General features: G+C 38.4%; 1 protein-coding gene across 3 annotated transcripts; it reads right to left on the bottom strand.

Annotated features, from left to right (window-relative positions):
- Positions 1-580: 580 nt before the first annotated feature.
- lhx2b (LIM homeobox 2b) lies at positions 581-11,934 on the bottom strand. 3 transcript variants are annotated; one of them, XM_055020569.1, is made up of 6 exons: positions 11,300-11,934; positions 10,766-11,009; positions 9,489-9,691; positions 8,316-8,683; positions 5,646-5,851; positions 581-1,289 (listed from the first exon to the last, which is right to left on the bottom strand). In XM_055020569.1, exons 2-6 carry the CDS (start codon positions 10,946-10,948, stop codon positions 999-1,001), a joined length of 1,251 nt encoding a protein of 416 aa, XP_054876544.1. In that variant the 5' UTR covers positions 10,949-11,009; positions 11,300-11,934; the 3' UTR covers positions 581-998. The 3 variants fall into 3 exon arrangements, with proteins under 3 accessions (XP_054876544.1, XP_054876542.1, XP_054876543.1); XM_055020567.1 differs by having other exon boundaries at positions 8,316-8,686; positions 11,300-11,933; XM_055020568.1 differs by having other exon boundaries at positions 8,316-8,686; positions 10,766-11,933.
- Positions 11,935-18,510: the final 6,576 nt, after the last annotated feature.

Below are 18,510 nucleotides of genomic sequence, written 5' to 3'. Positions count from 1 at the left end.
TACCGGCTACTTCATATGATGAAAAGGAAAAAGATAAAAGATTTTAAAAGTCTGGTCCATAAAAGCATGATATGTTTTGTCTTAATTACAGCAACCATTACAAATTAGATACTTCACCAGTAAATGAAGTAAGACAAATAACCCAAGGGTCTAATGTTATAAAAGCTAATATTCTTAATATTCTTGTATCTTGATTCTGGTTAAAAATACCTGTAAATATGGATCCGGTTCAGACAAATGTATATAGCAACAGTCCTAGTTATTTTGCATCATATTTCTTCTAACAGTTACAAGATCTGAAAAGTTTCTGTTTCACTTTTATCAGATTGTAGTTTCATTCTTAAAGAAAATAAATTTTGAATAAATATGAATTTCCTAAACAATTTTCCTCCAGCGTATATTTTTCTTCAAATGAGAGGAATATTTATGCATTTATTCTGAGACGTAAAAAAACTGGAAGCCCACAAACACACAGAACTCATTTAACTCATCCAGTTTTCCTAGAGACAGTCAGGTTCGACTGACTTCAGTCAGCAAAAGTGGAGCTGATAGGAGTTAAAGGCACATGGCATTCATAGAATATTTTAAACTGTATTTTAATCTCAGATTTCCAAACAATGAAAAAAAGACCTTTTACAGTCCTTCTAACAGTGATTCTTTTACAACATAAATACTGTCCTGAAAAACAAATTCCCCCAAAAATGAAAAAATTTTTCTCAGCAGTCTCTCTTTGAGAATATTGGAAAATTTTAATCGCTTCTCCTCAGTTCTCAACAAGACAACATCAAAATAACAACAACCATTCCATCAGTGAGGCCCAGCCGCCTCACTATGTAGTCTCTAATGGAGTCCTTTTGTTTCCTTCATGGTTCTAATTCTTTTAAAGTTCTAAGGTGTTAACAGTGCTCAGTTTTAGATCCAGAAGGCGGGTAAGGATGTGGAAAAAGTCTGAGTGTGCAGGGAGAGGTGGTGATGATGAGGGGCTAGTGCTCTGACCATCAGAAAAGGCTTGTTAGCGATGTCTGTGATGGGCTCCGGCAGTCGTGGACGTCCATACCGCCCGGCACCGATGTGAGTACAGAAGTGACAGTAGGCATGGTGGGGTTGGTCAAGTCTGTGAGGGTGGTGGGGGTGCTGGAGGGGCTCATGGAGGCGTTGGAGATCTCAGAGGCCGGGCCTGAGGGCGTCCCACCCTGCAGCGTGGAACCGTCGGATGCCTTGTCCACCCCGGTGCTCTCCTGCCGCAGCAGGTTCCTCCTGAACTTGGCCCGAGCGTTTTGGAACCAGACCTTCAGAAAATAGAAGAAAAATAAGAAAAAAAAGAAGAAATCTTGAATCAGAGTCGGTCCAAGATGGCACAAGGCCCTAAACCGGATTTCATTTAACTACCCTCAACCACTAAACATTTCTGTAATGCACATCTTACACAACCATTTTACAGCTAAATATTAGCGGTACAATATTACATTAATTAATTTTATAACTGAATGTGTGCTGCTTGAACCATTATATATTTATAGCAGATGAAATAAACCTTCCACTGGGGTTTAATAAAATCTTAAGCATTGCTAATATTTAAACACCACAATATTTTTCTTCAAAGGGAAGTCTGGATGGATGGATGGATGGATGGATGGATGGATGGATGGATGGATGGATGGATGGATGGATGGATGGATGGATGGATGGATGGATGGATGGATGGATGGATGGATGGATGGATGGATGGATGGATGGATGGATGGATGGATGGATGGATGGATGATTCAACTTCATTAAACAGTACAGTTGTAGGAGGAACAGAGACAATTGTTTTTTGTTTGTTTGTTTTTTTTACATCAGGTCTCCTTTAGAATTAGATAAATATAAAAACCACATATTTTATATTTATCTCTACATTGATTGAAGCAGTTCTGGAATATTAACACTTGTATAATACTACTATATTTGGAAAAACAAGCAAATGAGGATTTTTTTTAAGTATTAGAAGTTTGTTATGTTACATATACAGTAAACACAGAATTATAATTTGCCCTGACAGATGTAGATTGAAAATTAAAATGTTTGTTTCTGAGAAGGCATCAGATAAACACATATCAAAATATAACAAAACAATTTTCAGCAAAGATCAGTTAAATTACAATTCATCTGTTTGTACTTCCTTTATTTCAAGGAAGTGTAATTTATTTATTCACAACCTCCTGGAGCATTTTTCATTGACTATTCAATGATAATTACATATTACACTTCTTGACATTCTTTTTGTTATGTTAAAGTTTCTCAGTTTTCAGGACTGAAAACTTGTTAATGTTTTGCATTAACAAGGCACTTATTAAGACTCTTTGGGTTACTTTTAAAAATGTGAAGAAATGAAAGTCCACTTCAAAGGTTGGAGAAGACCTTTAGCAGTCTTTCTGTGAGGTTCATCTCAGGGAACCCTCGGCTAAGAGATAAAAACAAATTAAAATGTGTTCTTCAGAAACCAAAACGAAGAAAAAAGTTAATTTGTTCATACATCAGGTCTCTTTTACAGCCTCTCCTTGGATTTAACACATATTAAATGTGAAAAGTCCCAAGTCTGAGAAATGTAGAGCTTGCATCAGAACAAGTTTATAAATTTATGGAAAAACATAGCAGCAAACACCATAATTCACAAAATGCAGCAGGTCTACAATGTCCAATTTTCAAAAGGCTTTAGGTGAAGCAAATCACTCAGAAATCTGAATCAGACACATTTTTCTCAACTGGTTGAACTAAAAAAATAAAACTGGCTGTAGATCTAAGGAAAAGTTTTTTCAGAAATTGATTTGGCAGATCAGGACTTTAAACAACGGAAATCGGTATCAATCATTTCATCAAAAAGAAGAGCTTCTGTATGATTTTACAACATGTCTAAATTTTTCTCAAATCAGAGAGCAAACACCTCATGGTTAGAATTGTGGCGTCACATTACAAAGGTCTTAGGTTTAAATCTCAGCTGGCATGCCTGAAGTCTCCATGTCTTCTGTGTGCAGGTGAAGCTTTTCTCTGATCTGTTTCTCCCCAAATTCCACTTAGCTTGACTGGCCACTTTAAATCACCCTGGGGTTTGGTAGTGTGTGTCAGGGGTTAAGGTTAGCAGCCTGCGCAGAGTGTGTGCTGTCTTCTGCATCTTTACTGGCAGCACCGACCCCATCATTTCCTCCAGCCTCATATTGCTCCACTGTGGACAGAGTCAGGCAGGTATACAGGAAGTGAAAGGGTGGGATTTAGAAACCGCTTTGGTGTGTATCACAACACACAACTTTAGCACAGTCTCATTCTGTGATTGCTTTTAGCTCACTCTTTTAGTTTTCTGGCTTGCTGCTTTGCTGCTATCAGTACAGAAAGCTTTTTAACTCTAAACAAAACTGAGAGTGAGAGTGAACATTGTAAACACCGCAAAGCATTTTTCCCGAGAAAAGAACCTTCCATGTCTTCGGAAACAAAAATCAAAACGGAAGAGGAAGCAGAAAAATTTTACATAAACTAATAAACTGATGTCCGCAGTTCTGTTGCTCCTAACTTTAAAAAATTCTTACGAAACCCAAATCAAAAGAATTACATGATTACAGAGGCCACACCAAACAAGCTGAACAGGTGAGAAAATTTCACGACTGACTCTATGCATCAGAATTATTTTTATATGCATTTATAAACCACTGAATGCGTTGTTATACTTTCAGTGTTTTTCTTTGTTAGTTCATTCAGAAAATAAAAAAAACAAGTAAAAGAATTCAGAGAAGATCTGTGGAGGAAGTTTTTGTTTCCTCTGTTTGGAGCCAGTAGTGAGCATAATATCTCTTTGTCTTTTTAAAGCCTATTTGCTGATGGTCTAACTGCAGTCCGGGATAAAAGCAAGCTTAAAACACAAAGCTGCGCTGCTCTTGTGCTGTGTACTGAAGTTACAAAAAGCCTTTACATTTCACGGCTAGTCTGAGAAAAAATACAGCTTCTTCTTTTATGTTTGCACATAAAAATCCAGAGCCCATGGCTTCCTTTATTTGCCAATCCTGTGAGAAAATTCTAATTGACCCGTCTACAGTGTGTGGGCATAAAAGCAGCTGTGATTTCAGTTCTTAGTCTCATGTTTGCTATGCTGGTTTCCTGAGCATCCCAGGAACGACACTGGCCTCCAGCTCAGCACTGAAAACAGCCTCCACCAATTATTGTTTTTCTACACCAATTACTTGTAGTAATATCATATTAATAAAATATATATATATATATATATATATATATATATATATATATATATAGCAATAAAAAGCAGCGTGTGTGAGTGAGTGAGACAGAGTTGAGCACTGAGCCGAGTGTTGGAGCGTGTTAGCGACAGAATCATGACAGAGCCATGGGAACCGAGTGGCAGGAGAGGCTCTTCAGCCGGAATAACAGGCAGGAAAACGCATCAAAGCAAAACGACTACAAGTTCTAATTAAGGCAGAAGGATATATTCCTTTTCCTTTTCACGTTTTCCTTTATTCACAACTCGTTTGTATTTCTTTCTTTCTTTCTCAGTTCCCCAGATAACATGTAGTACATGTCGTAGTGGAAATCAAACACCCTCTTGTGTCGTCTTTCCATATGTTGAAGAACAGTTTCCTTCCTGTCCTTCAGTCACCATCAGAGCACTATATCACAATCAGAAATACAGAGACGAAGCCTTCAGTCTCTGTAAGTAGACACACAATTATCTTTTATCTTCCTAATTAATAAAACTCTAAATAAATGTTTTGTACTTCTATGATCATTCTTTCTTGCTTAGTGTTTATGGTTTGGTTTGTTTTTGTTTTTCAGAAAAATTCAGAAATAACTGATATTCAATCATCACCAAAAATGTAGTGATTTGCAATGGAAATAAAGAAGAATTTGTTGTGAGTGCAAAGGGATTTTCTTATAGTCCTATGTTTGTTTGTTTATTTTGACACTTTCTTAAATTTAGTTATACTTTTTTAACCAAAGAATTATTCAGTTTTACAGTCACAAATCCTTAAGTCCTTCAAGTGGCAGAGAAAAGTTTGACGTCCCGTTTGTCCCGTTTATCGGAATGACTAAAACCAGATCGGATCAGATTTCTTCTTCCAAAAATTTTTTGTTTTTATTCATTCACAGAATTTTGAAAACATTTTATTATAGTTAAATGAGTTTTATTTAAATTTTAAGTCATGACTACAATATTTTGCTTACAAAGCATTGTGCCATGTACCAGAGTCTCTTGGTTCCAGACAATGTTGCCCTCCAAACATTCGGCATACAATGGCTGTTTAAAGTCTGACACTCGTTTTTATTTAGTGCAAAAAAATGTTGAAATATGAACTTTTTTTAGCCTGCTGTTCCCATCAGATAGTCGTTTTTTCTTTAGGTCAACTGCTCTTTGTCTTTCACCTCTTAACCAGATTCATGTTGTTTAGACGAAGAACGATGCTGTCTTTCTGTGTCTATTAAAGGGAATTCCTTCAGATCAATACGTGTGTATTTCTGGGAGAATTAGAGAGCCACAACTTTGTAAAACAAACATGAGTTTATAGAATGGTGCTATAAATTTGTGAATCACATCTTTGTGATGTTTCCTTCCCTGTTTAGTCACAGAACGTGCAAACCGAGATGTGAGAGGCTGCGAGGGTTACCTGTAAGACCCGCTTGGTGAGGCCCGTCTTCTGGGCAAGTTGCTTCAGGTCCTTGGCGTCTGGGTTGTGGTTAATGGCGAAGTAGGACTTCATGGTTCGCAGCTGGTGATGCTTAAAGGACGTTCGCATCCGCTTGGTCTTCTGACTGGAGCTGTACTGAGAGTCCCGGTCTATGGACTCGCCATCATTCTCATTACAGCTCAGAGCTGTGGGAACAAGGGTGAGAGGACAGGTTGAGTCGGCTGAACAGCATCATCATTATCGTTGTTATTCCTCTCTTGCTTATTAGCTTGACTCTGTAGCATTTTTATGCTAAACTCTTGGCAGGTCTGAGATCTCACATGGTAATCAAATAAAACCAGCCTCTGCAACTTTTTAGTCCATCAATACTTCTAATAAGAGAACAGATCTCAAATTTGCAAGGTATATTGTGTGTATACCCCACGTGTGCTTGTTCCATCAGATGAAAAGAAATCTCAAAAATCTAAAATCTCTATGCCTCTAATATTAAAGTATCCTTTCTTTATTTTTAACATGACAAAAATGAAAAATTCTTGCCGTTATTATTTCCCTTATTCATCACTTGAGTCTGATGTAAAGAGTGTCCCTTCCAGCTGTCGTTCACCTTCCCCACCTTGTCACACAGGCCAGTGTGTCTCGTATCTCTGCCTCTTCGTCCAGGAGAGAGGTGAAAATGAAGCCTGGCCAAGCACACACGCTCCCAAACACACAGCTACCACTGAGACAACAGCACACATACAGTATATTCATCCCAGCCTGCAAATTTCTTGGCAATATTCAAGGTGTTGCCGCATGCATAACAGTTCAATATCGGAATGTTGTAAATGATGAATATGAAGTGAGTGAAAAGCACCAGAATAACACTTTACTTAATTAGCCCATACGCACCAGGCAGAACAAATGTTGTTTTCCAGCCAAAGCATATGCTGAGGCGCTTTATCAAACAAAACAGAACCAAAAAAACAGGGAGGAAAAAAACAGTCATATTTTTGCTGCTTATCTACTAACTTCATGGTCCGGCAGCAGAATGCAGAGACAATGCTACCTGATGGGGCCGCTTGGGGGGTTACCCTATATTAGGGTTAGTCAGGTTAAGCTTTGCTGCTGTTTCCAGTAGGAAACAGGAGAGGGCGCACTTCTTCTGCTTTCTCATTGCTCCTCAGTCATCCTCTTATAGTACAAGTTTGTTGCAAAGTTAAACAGGTTTGACTTGATGTGTAAGTAGATTGTTTTTTTTTTTTGTTTTTTTTTTTTTTTTTTTTTATGAAACATAGGTACACAGACACAATAAACAACAGTAGCTGCTTCCAAAGCAGAATAAAACTCTGTCCACTTGTTATTTTTTTTTTTTTTTTACTACAACTGGATGTCATGTTAAAACCCCTTATTCATTCAAAGAGCAAAATTTAAATAATAAAAAAAAAGAAAAATGTCATTAATGTTGTAATTTTGTTTTGTCTAAATCCAGGTCTTGACACAAATGGTACACATGTTCTGAAGATTGTGAGTGAGGGATGCCTGGAAACGCTGCTGTTATGAGGTTAGCATGCTGCCTGCTCTCTCTTCCAGTGCATAACCCATCAAATCACATCGATGTGGCTGCTACACACCCATACTGGCCTTGTCCCAACGCATAGAGGCTCCAGAAGTGGGTGTGTTTAGTGTGTGAGGGTGTGTGGTTGCGAACGGTTTTGGAGAAGGGGGATTATTGGGGTCTGTAGATTTGGATAGAGTCTGACATGTGGAAAAGGGCAAATGCAAAAGAAGGAATCAAAGGGGGGAAAATATATAAAAATAATTAAAACAAAAACACCTGAACAGATGCATTCTGTTCAGGTGTTTTTGTTCTGTTCAAGTATTATTGTCTGCAGAAAGACAACAAGGAAACAAAACATTTGCTGATATTTAACTGATTGACTCTACACTGGAAAAATTTATACATACCAAGGTTTTACTTGAAAAATAATTTTAATACTCAAATTGAGCAATTATTTCAAACTGCTAGCGCAACTAAATAAATATATATTTCTCTGCACTTTTCTCCACAAATATGGATCAAGGTTTTGTTTTGTTTTATTTGTTTTGTTTTGGGGTTTTTTGTCTGCACACTTGGACCCAACGTTTAATTATTTTTTTATTTAAATTTCATGCAGAGGGACAGGCATGCACAGCAGATTTTTCTTTTTTTTTTACATTAATCTGGAGGATTATTGGAACATTTATAATTTTCTATCTTTCGTGAACAGGGCATGCGGTGGTCATTTAAACCGCAGGTTAAGTGGTTAAGTATTAGTTATTTTAAATTGATGCTTTATGTTTTCAGCTGTCTAGAGAAAAAAAAACACTTATACTTTATTCCAAAATAGTTTAACACTGCAAAACTATTTTGGAAGTGTTAAACTGTATGATTTTCTTCCCTATTTCTATATTATTATTATTATTATTATTATTATTATTATTATTATTATTATTATTATTATTATTATTAGCTATTATTATTGAGTCAAGACCGTTGTCTACCTCTGCGTTTTAGTTCTGAAAGTAAATCCACTAGTAGTAAAGTTTAAAAAAAAAGGAAGAAAGAAAGAAAAAAACAAATTACGTCCCCTTTTAGTGCCCACACAAACATTTTGCACACTGTTTTCTTACCAGCGTTGTATGCAGCCAGCTCGGCCCCAGGCCCCGGGCTCTTCCTCTTCCTGGGCCGGCCCTTCTGCACCGTGCCCACGCCGTTAAAGTAGGATAGTCCCAGCGCGTTGGCCGGGCCCAGGCCCTTGTGCGCCACAACGTCCGCGTGGTTAAAGTGAGTCTGGTATTCTCCCTGAATGAGAGTCTCAAAGTGCAGGCGGCAGTACACCAGGCTGTCCTTCATGCCGAAGTGGTCCCCGGTGGTCAGCATCTTGCTGCACGTGGTGCACGTGAAGCAGTTCAGGTGGTAGACCAGGTCCCGCGCGCGCATCACCATCTCCGAGGCAGAGATGCCCAGGTGGCAGCGCGCGCACCTCTGCACTGAAAATCTTCTGCGGACAAAACAGAGTCCATGAGCGGCAGAACGCGACCCGGTGATCCCCGCGACCCCAACTCCCACCCGGGAGGAATTCTCAACATAAACTGCAAAGTTTGAACCGAGTCAAGATTTTAATAATATCAACTGAATTCGGATTTCTCCGTGATGTTCTCACACAGTGCTACCCAGGCTCACTTCCGAATGGGCCCCTCATTAATAATAAACTGCAGCCTCTTCGACATACTTCTTAAGAACTCTTCGCCTGATTTGTTCTCGGTAGAGGAGGATTCTGAAATGTTCTGAGTGAATATCTCAGCGGAGATTCAAAACAACTGCGTTTATAATTTCTAGTCACTTTTGCCTCCCCAAATTGACACAAGTTTCACTTCCAAGCAGTTCCAAGCAGTATATATATATATATATATATATATATATATATATATATATATATATATATATATATATATATATATATATATATATATATATATATATATATATATATATATATATATATATATATATGCCCAGGTGGCAAGATTGAACATATATCCACCATATAACCAGATAAAATATAATTTTATCTGGTTTTCGCGTCCCTAATTTTTAAACTTTCACGAGGACAGAGATCGGCACAGTTTGAGTCAGACAAATTCTGCAGACATACACTGGAATGCTCCACTCTTCAGCGTGTTGATTAACCGCCACTCGAACACTAAATTGACTATAATTAACTCTAAAACGCATCAAGCACAAGCAGTTCTTTATTTTGTTCCAAACTCGATGAGTTCCCTCGACACGACCCCTGCTCCTACCTGTAGTAGTCCTCCTTGCAGTAGATGCTGCCGTCCTTGCTGAAGCAGGTGAGCTCGGACTCCAGGTTGAGTTTACACTCGCAGCATTTGAGGCAGCGCATGTGCCACTGCTTGTCCACGGCCAGCAGGTAGTAGCGATCCGCGATCTTCCTGCCGCAGCCCGCGCACAGAGCCACGCGCTCGCTGGTCACGCAGGGCATGGCCTGCGATGTGCACGAGGGCATGGGCAAAACAAACAAAGAAAAAAAAGTATATTTAGAAATATTACAACTAGAACAGCTGGATTGCTTAAACTGTGCAGCTCCAAGGTTTTTTGGAAGCCACAGTTAATTTGGCTCTTCGTGTTTAGCAGAACAAATCAACTATGATTGAAACCTGAACGGAAGAGGCTTGACAATAATAGATATTTATTTTTTGAGTTATCCTTTACAATAAAGTACATTTTAAATTTCACAGATGAATTATCTCATTATAATTAGATTTGATTGAAGTAGATTTGCTTTATAACTCGACCGTTACTTTCTGTGTGCAGTCACTCTGCGGTACTTCTGTTATCCACAGAAATATATCTTATTTTTCAAAATATACGTCTGCTGGTTTCTATAAGTTTTGGGGATTGGGTGTTATTTTCCTCAGAGGCCTCGGAGATAACACACACCTCCAGGAATAAGGTGCACTTCCTTTTTTTTTTAAATTTCTGGTCCGGTGTGTTCCTTTGATTTAAAGTATAACAAGAACATAGAAAACTTTCCTGCTGAGAACCAGTACCTCGGTTACTGGTTTATATATATATATATATATATATATATATATATATATATATATATATATATATATATATATATATATATATATATATATATATATATATATAGTGTGTATTTTTTATTTAAATTCGTAAATTTTAACCTATTTGATGTTGCAATGTATGACATCTGAAGCTCATTGAAATAGCCAAAGACAGTGTTTTTGTTGTTGTTTTTATTGAATAAATTATCTTAGAACTTCATAAAATGCGCCCTGGTTTGTTTTTGACATTTCACTGCGACTGAACCAAGTTTCCAAGCTGCAGAATCAGCAGTATTTTGGGAAAGTCTGGGGAAAGGAAAATCTTCCTCATCAGTTGCTCGCTCTGCTTTTCTTCTACGATGATTAAAATCAGCGGAAGGCGGAACAGGAGCGCAGCCTCTGTCACATGCTTACAAGCGGCCATGCTGCCGACACTGGCAGCAGCAGAGCGAGAAGGCCAGAGAAAAGAGACAAGAAAAGTATCCTACCGTCTCTGACTCTCCCATATCGATGGCTGAGCTGATGGCCTCCGACTCGCCCTTTCCTCTCCGCTCCATTTCCTCCACCACACCGTGCACATCGCCCCCGGGGAGGCCATGGAAAAGCATCGTTGCCGCAGAGGGGAGGATGTTGTAACTGTTCTCTTCGGATCTGCAAGCCAAGATGTCCATCAGAGGCGCAGAGCATGCGCCGGAACGCCGTGGCGACGCTCAGTTTTCGGGCTTTTCCTCGCTGCCGATGACAAGTAAGACATCCAGTTCAGGGATTAAAAAAAAAAAAAGAAGGAAAAATTGGACACGTGTTCTCCACACTACGTCTCATCTGCCAATGGCAACCATCATCCGAATCTCTGCAGTTCTCATTATTAACAAGCTCTGACTAATTCATTAACAGCCGCGTGGATTCCGAGACTTTCATTTAAAAAAAATCATTTTTTTTTCAGGAAGAGTTTTTTAATAATTTTTCCTTTCACAAACTGCTTCTTCTATATTTTCTGATCCGTTTGTTGGGAGTAAACATACCAAGTATGGAAGCTCCCGTTGCGCGGCTCTCAGCCTCCTCCTTGATGGGAGGAATGTTTTCGGATGTCGGCTGTGTGGAGGAGCACCGACACAACCATCCGGGTTGTTCTGTGTGACTCTGGGCTGCAGCTCACACAGAATAACACACAAAAAATACAATAATTAAGGAAAAAGGTTGGGAGGAATGATTCTCCTCCTGCAGGATCAACAGTCCAAGTTTATTCTCACAGTAGCTGATGGAAACTACTTGCCCCAGTCACTGACAAAAATAAAAAGAAACACTGGTAATTGAAAAGAAAAATAAAATAAAAAACACACACACACAAAAAAAAAACAAAAAAAAAAAAAAAAAAACACGTGGCCTCTGCGTGATAAAGTCCCGTCGGTGATCTGTGGGCAGCACTTTCCGTTGTAGAGCCTGTTTAGTTCTTGTTTGGGCTCATGCCTGAAGATGCGTGTGCGTAACGGCACCAGAGGAGGAGGAGGGAGAGGAGGAGGAGCTGGCTTTACGCTCACTGACTGTCCGCTGAACCCCCCAAACCCGCCGGTCCTCCGTTTAAGGTCCGGGTAGAACCCTCCGCTCCTTATCTACGGGCCCCGTTGCGTCACGACGCAGCGCTTGTGTTCATTGGCTCTGCCGGGGTCTCGGAACAGTTCAGTTGTCTACTTTCACCGAGAAAGAAGCAGCTCTGAGAGAGCATGTGGAAGCAGCAGCAGCAGCAGCAGTTGCGGTGCGCACTGTCACCAGCTGGTGCTTGAAAACTCTCTCTCTGTTTCTCTCTCTCTCTGTTTCTCTCTCTCTCTCTCTGTTTCTCTCTCTCTCTCTCTGTTTCTCTCTCTCTCTCTCTGTATGTTTACGTTCGTGCGCATACAGAACGTATAACTCTCCACCTCAGTCTCTCCAAAGTGATCTGTGCGCAACTTGTAAGGTCTCCCGTTTAAAGAGCTGAACAATCCTTGATTTTTACTCATTTTGTTTTTGTCTTCTTGAAATAGGGGTGAAATACAATTTAATCCTGCGCAACAGATGGATCCCCTAGGATTTTATTCCCGAAGTTGTAAAAGTTCTCTCTACCAACCTCAACTAGTTTCCACTTGATTCTTTCCAGGTTTCTGCATCACTTCCCATGAGGCTGGCGTGGAGTAGAAAGCGTTGCTCAGATATTTTCTCTTTTCCTCTGTCAAAACAGAGATGTGAAGCTTTATTAGTTTCGATTTGATTTAATAATTTATAAATGAAACAGAAAAAAAAATGAAGGAAAACAATGGCTTTATATAGGCTATGTCTAGTCAGAGTAAAACACTGGCTTATTTTAGCTCAATTTTTCAAGTCGGATTTTCATAAAGAAGTTGTTCATTTTTTCTTCCTCACTTTCTACTTTCTAGGATTTTACGTCACTTCTCATGTGTTTTAAGGAAAACTTGTCGAAACAGCTTTCCTCCTAAATGGGCCTCCATGCCGCCGTTCAGTTATGAGAAAATGAAGAAATTTAAAACAAGTACAAAAATAAATAAATATATATCTATAAAATTTAAACTAAAATAATTTGTTACATTAGAAAACGTCAAAGATTAAAACTACAAAAATCTGCATGGCTTTTAATCTAAAAATAACATGTTTGAAAACATTTTTCTCCTTCTCTTTAAATATTTTTTAATCAGATCCTCCGTTGAAATAATTTCTACCCATTTAAGTTTTTGTTTCAGCTTTATTATTATTATTATTATTATTATTATTATTATTATTATTATTATTATTATTATTATTATTATTATTATTATTATTATATAAGTCTATTTAAGCATGTTTTCTCTCTTCCCAGTCAGTCAGTCAGTAACTGGAAATCACATCGGCCCATGCAGCAGCCTGACTGGTTCGTCCCTGCAGCTCCCAGACGGAGAGCAGCGCTCAACTGATCCCGCTCTAATTAGCTCTCCGCTCTTAATTGGAGATTTTGGGCTGGGGTGGGGATGGGCCGTGAGGACGGAGGTGATTGGAAGGGGGTTGTGGAGGGTTGTGGGGGGACAGAGATGGAACTGCGTCATCAGAGGACGTGTTTGAGGTTTTCTCCAGCTCCAAAGACGGTTGGAGAAAATGACACGTTATCACATCTCTGCTGTTGTTTGGAGGATCAGATGAAGCCGGAGGTGAAGAGGCTGAAATCCATCCAGCTGTTCAGTCCGCCGCGCAACCTGCCGACCCGAACAGCCGGGCGCCAACTTCACTGTTTGTTCCTTAATGTTTCCCCACAAAGAAAGACAATTAAAAGAAAACACCCCCGCGCCCCCCACATGCACCCCCACCCCCCCTCCCTGGTATAACAGCTCCCGTTTAGGCTATTGTGAAGTTTTATAGCACAAATATGATGTTAAGCTCCTAAATCCTCATGCAAATCACCTCCCCTGTAATACCTTTAATTGAATACATGCATATTTATCATCTGCGTTTTCTATCCGCTATAAGGCTGGCTTTATACATTAAACATAGCTGCAGCCCTCATGTCTGCAGGCGAGGAAGAAATGTGATATTAGGCAGTGGGCTGAGATTAAAGAATCAAAATAAATGTGAAAAAAACATAATAAAAAAAAATTGAGTTTGTATGTATTAGTGTGTGAGAAGCTGCCATGTTCTCATGGATTGGCACTGACGCCATGTATGCTGTAATTATCTCAGTAACTTGAGCCAGAATTTCTCCAGCTTCAGCGCAGATCACAAGAGTTAATAATAGTGGTAAAAAGTACTGCGCGGGATAAAATAGTCCTATGATGCATTTATTGTAAAAGGGGTAAATTACACATGCACCCGCGCGCGCGAGCGCTCGCACACACACTCCAACACACACACTTTGTATTTGTTAACTAGGGTCGACAGACCCACATCTTCAGAGCAGGGCGGGGGGGGGGGGGGGGGGGGGGGGGGTAAAAAGATGCCAAGAAGAGAATGAAAAGACAAGCCGTCAGCAAACTGCGCCGCTCCGCCTCTCCAACCAGGCTGCGCTCTACTTAAAGAGCTCTTCATTAAGACTCGCACTATAAGTTTATGGCAACTAAATAAAAGAAATAGGTGCGTCGTTGTTCTCAGACAAACAGATCACATAGCGAATAAGTGAAGCCAACTGAGATATTTCCTCTGTTCTTTATGAGAAACTAAAAGAATTCCATAACCCTGACAGAAGGAATGAACTGAGCAGAGGAAAAAATACTGTCATTTGTTTTGTATTTACTTACTCAACAGTATTATTATTATTATTATTATTATTATTAGTATTAGTAGTAGTAGTAGTAGTAGTAGTAGTAGTAGTAGTAGTAGTAGTAGTAGTATTATGTTAGGATTTTTTAAAATGTTTCGTTTGTCCAAAAAAAGAAATAAATGATACGAACTGGTTCATGTACAAGGTAGAAAAAGAATGACTGAAACATCAATAAACCGTTTAATTTTCTTTTCACAAGTTAGCGCGTAAACCCTTAGATGCGCCATTCATTTGCACCAACCGCATCGCCTCAGGGTTAGAAGATCAGCTTGCTGCCAAGTTTGACGTCAGCATTAAGGCTGTGATGGACGCAATGTCCTGAAACACAACTCTTATTATTCAGTTTAAGTTTCACCAAACTTAAGCAAACGCTTGATGAAAGTTCAAAGGCTAAAGGCTAACAGTGATGCTAGCTTTACTGTGACAATCCATCAGCTTTATTTTCAAACGTATTCATGTAAAATAGTGGATCCTGCTTAATGTATGTGTTGTCATAAGCGTTTCTCTATTTTTTTATAATGTCACAGTAAATAATATTTAAATATTATTATTATTATATTATTATTATTATTATTATTATTATTATTATTATTATTATTATTATTATTATTATTATTAGTTTAAAACTAACAATCTTATTTTTCCCCCAGCATTGTACAAAGATATGCAATCCATCATAAAATAATACAATTAAATATAAATATATAATAGAATAAATACATAAATACATTTAAAAATAAATAAAATAATAAATTCTAGGAGTGTTTTTATTAAATAGCAGACTTCAAAACAGTTACCATAATACTGACACAGCAGTACAGTGTGTGTTGTACAGTTTTATTTCCATGGGAATTCCTGGAGCTCCGTCCTGATTACAGGAGCATACAGTGTGCATCTGGGATGGCAGCCACACTCTCTGCAGATCTTCCAGCTACACTGCCATCAGTAGAGGTCCAGGATGGCTGGCGGTTCTGTCTATTGATGCTTTTTGTCAATCTGATCACAGCTTTTGGGTTTAGAGGATTACAGTTTGGGTTACGATGCAGCCTGCCAGAATATTCTTAGAGTCCTTACACTGAACATCCTCTATCCCTGCAGAAAAAAAAAAAAAAAAAAAAACAGCTGTCCTGCAGTTATGTGATGCTTCAGCTCAGATCCTCAACAATGTCGATCCCTGAGCCTTGATGCCTCTGATTGCCTTTCCTACCCCGATGTCAGTCTCCTTCAGCCCTGAGCTCATGCTGACGTTGAGCAGTAGCTTGTTGTTGACCTGAAGCCCATCATCAAAAATACATTAACAGATCAATAATTCATTCTTTTAAATAGATATAGTAGCAGTATGAAAATGATGTTTTATAATTTTCCTGGGATTTTCTCGTTTACATCATTTTAAAGTAAGGCAATTTCATTTGTACAGAACAGGACCATTCAGAGCGCTTACATAAAGATTTAGAAACGTTAAAAACAGTTAAAAACACAAAAAAATACTGTGCAGTGATAACTTACTCAAACAAAACAGCAAATAAAAGCTGTCACTTTTCAATACAAATTTAAGCCTTAAAAAGGCTTAAATTTAAAGGGTCTTGTACAAAGTTATCAAACCACAATGATATGTACATTTACATAAATTTACAGTCATCAGTTATTACAGAATATGTGACAATATAACTCCAAACCAGCAGAAAACACAAGACAGAAACTGAACACACAGTTTTTCGAGGGGCAGACAGAAACACTGTAAGAGTAAATTTTGAATGAGTTCTGCTTTACCCAGAAAAAGTATTCACCTTATTGGATATTTTCTTCTTTTCATATCTTGAAGAAATCAATCACCATCAACAAAATCTGGGTTATCTGACAAACAAAAAATCATTTTCATGCCAAAGTGAAACTGTTCACTCAAAAATAATGACAAAAATGGATCCTGCATTCTCAGTATCCGTGGATTAAAGAGTAAAGTTAAAAACTATTCAGTTCCTCCGAAGAAAACATTGATGTGAGGCCATTGTGAAACTTTTAACCAACAACTGCACACACAGAAGCAACACTGAGACTCACCAAAAGAACCTTATAACCACACTGGCAGCTGAGGGGGCAGCATCATGGTCTGTCAATACTGTTCATCAGATAAATCTGAGGTTTTTGTTAAAGTGGAAGATACAATGAGCAGCTAAAAATACAATGTCTGACAGTTTGGACCCAACACCTGCAAGTGTCCAAAAAAAAAGAAAAAAGAAAACGCCATTTTAGCTGAAGGCAGAAAGAAAACACCATTTTTCAACCTCATGGTGAGTTCAAGAATACATAAAGTCTACAACACAAAAGCTGCACCAGAAAAACATGTTCTAGAATGGCCCAACCAGAGTCCAAGACTGAATCCAACACAAAGTATAAGCAATGACTTAAAGAAGATTGTTGACAAGAAATATTTCCACAATCCAAGAATAGATCTTTTGCAAGATCTTTTGCAATTTAGATGAAATATTTTACCAAGTTAAGGTTTCTACATGCTGCTTGACTTCAACCAAAGTAGAATGATACACACTAGCTGTTTTATAATGAGATTGTTTTACACACATTGAATTTCAGTTGCTGATTAGGTTAATAATGTAGGTGCTTTTTTTGTACTGTATTTCATTTAGGGGTGTTAAATTAAAAGAGATTTTCTTGGAATATTTTTTCTTCTGCTTCAAAACTGTGGATTAATCTATATCACATAAAACTACAAAAATGTAATTTTGTGAAACAATATCTGGAAAAGTTCATATGATGTGAGTACTTCTGCAGTGCACTGTACATATTTTTCCTATTTGTTATATATATATATATATATATATATATATATATATATATATATATATATATATATATATATATATATATATATATATATATATATATATATATATATATATATATATATATAACTATTCACAATGTAATTGTGAAGCATTCACATGTTGCCATTCTCAAATTTCAGATTATCCCATCAACATATCCAAAGTAGTGCATCTTTTTGAGATAAAACCAGATCAATAACAACCATATTTTAGAGACCAGCATCAACAGTTAGATTTTGTTCTGTCTTTTAGTAGGAAATGGGAACTGACCTGAGATCAGGCTTTAGATTTTATGGTGTCACTCCAATAAATTTACTGAGTCTTAGTATGAGTGACTAACTTTACTGTTTTTGTTGACAATTAAAACCTTGTGTGTGTGTGGGTGCAGGTCTGTGTGTGTATCTGCCTTTTAGCATTTCTCACAATTTTTTCAATAAGTACATTATTGCTCCTTATGGGGCCCAAAGCGATGACCCCATAAGGAGTGGTCCTGTTTTGGGAATGGGGTCAGGTTTTTGGACTAAAGTGTGAATTGAGTTCAGGTTCCATTTATGGAATCAATGAAAAATGAATGGAATCTAATGCAAAGTCCTTGTGAGGATAGAAATAAATAATATGTGTGTGTGCGTGTGCTTGTTTGCATGTGGGTGAGCAGGACAGGGTGCCATGTTGTCAACAAGCAGAATGCTGATGCAGCTCCTCTGATTACTCCTTGTCCTGTAATGATTTCCAAACTAGATGCTCATCAATAACACAAATCTGCATTTCTCAGAAAAACATCTTCCTCGTCAGGCTCCTGGCATCTTTTTGATCTCTCCCAGTGTTTTAATTGTATTCTGCATAAAGGTAGACCGGGAGACGCCAGGGTGCGTGGCTTTAATGTGATGCTGCTGTGTGGAGGTGGGGAGTGGGTTACATGGTCTCTGAGGAGAGCTCGACTTTAATTAAGAACGGGAACAAAGCAGGGGAGAGTGAAAACACACGAAGAGTGTGTGTGTGTGTGCGCGGGGGGAGATCACCTAATCACCGTGCGTGCTATGTTCATGCCACGGCTGCCACGTAAGCACAGCGTTGTGATGTCCTGGAAGAGTTCCATGAGTAGAAACAGCAGTTCAGGCAG

Source organism: Poeciliopsis prolifica, unplaced genomic scaffold (assembly GCF_027474105.1).
Source record: "Poeciliopsis prolifica strain line A6 unplaced genomic scaffold, Auburn_PproV2 SCAFFOLD068, whole genome shotgun sequence".
In the NCBI taxonomy this organism is placed as follows: Eukaryota; Metazoa; Chordata; class Actinopteri; order Cyprinodontiformes; family Poeciliidae; genus Poeciliopsis; species Poeciliopsis prolifica.
Note: the sequence above shows the minus strand (reverse complement) of the source record. Positions and strands in the feature narration are given on the sequence as shown.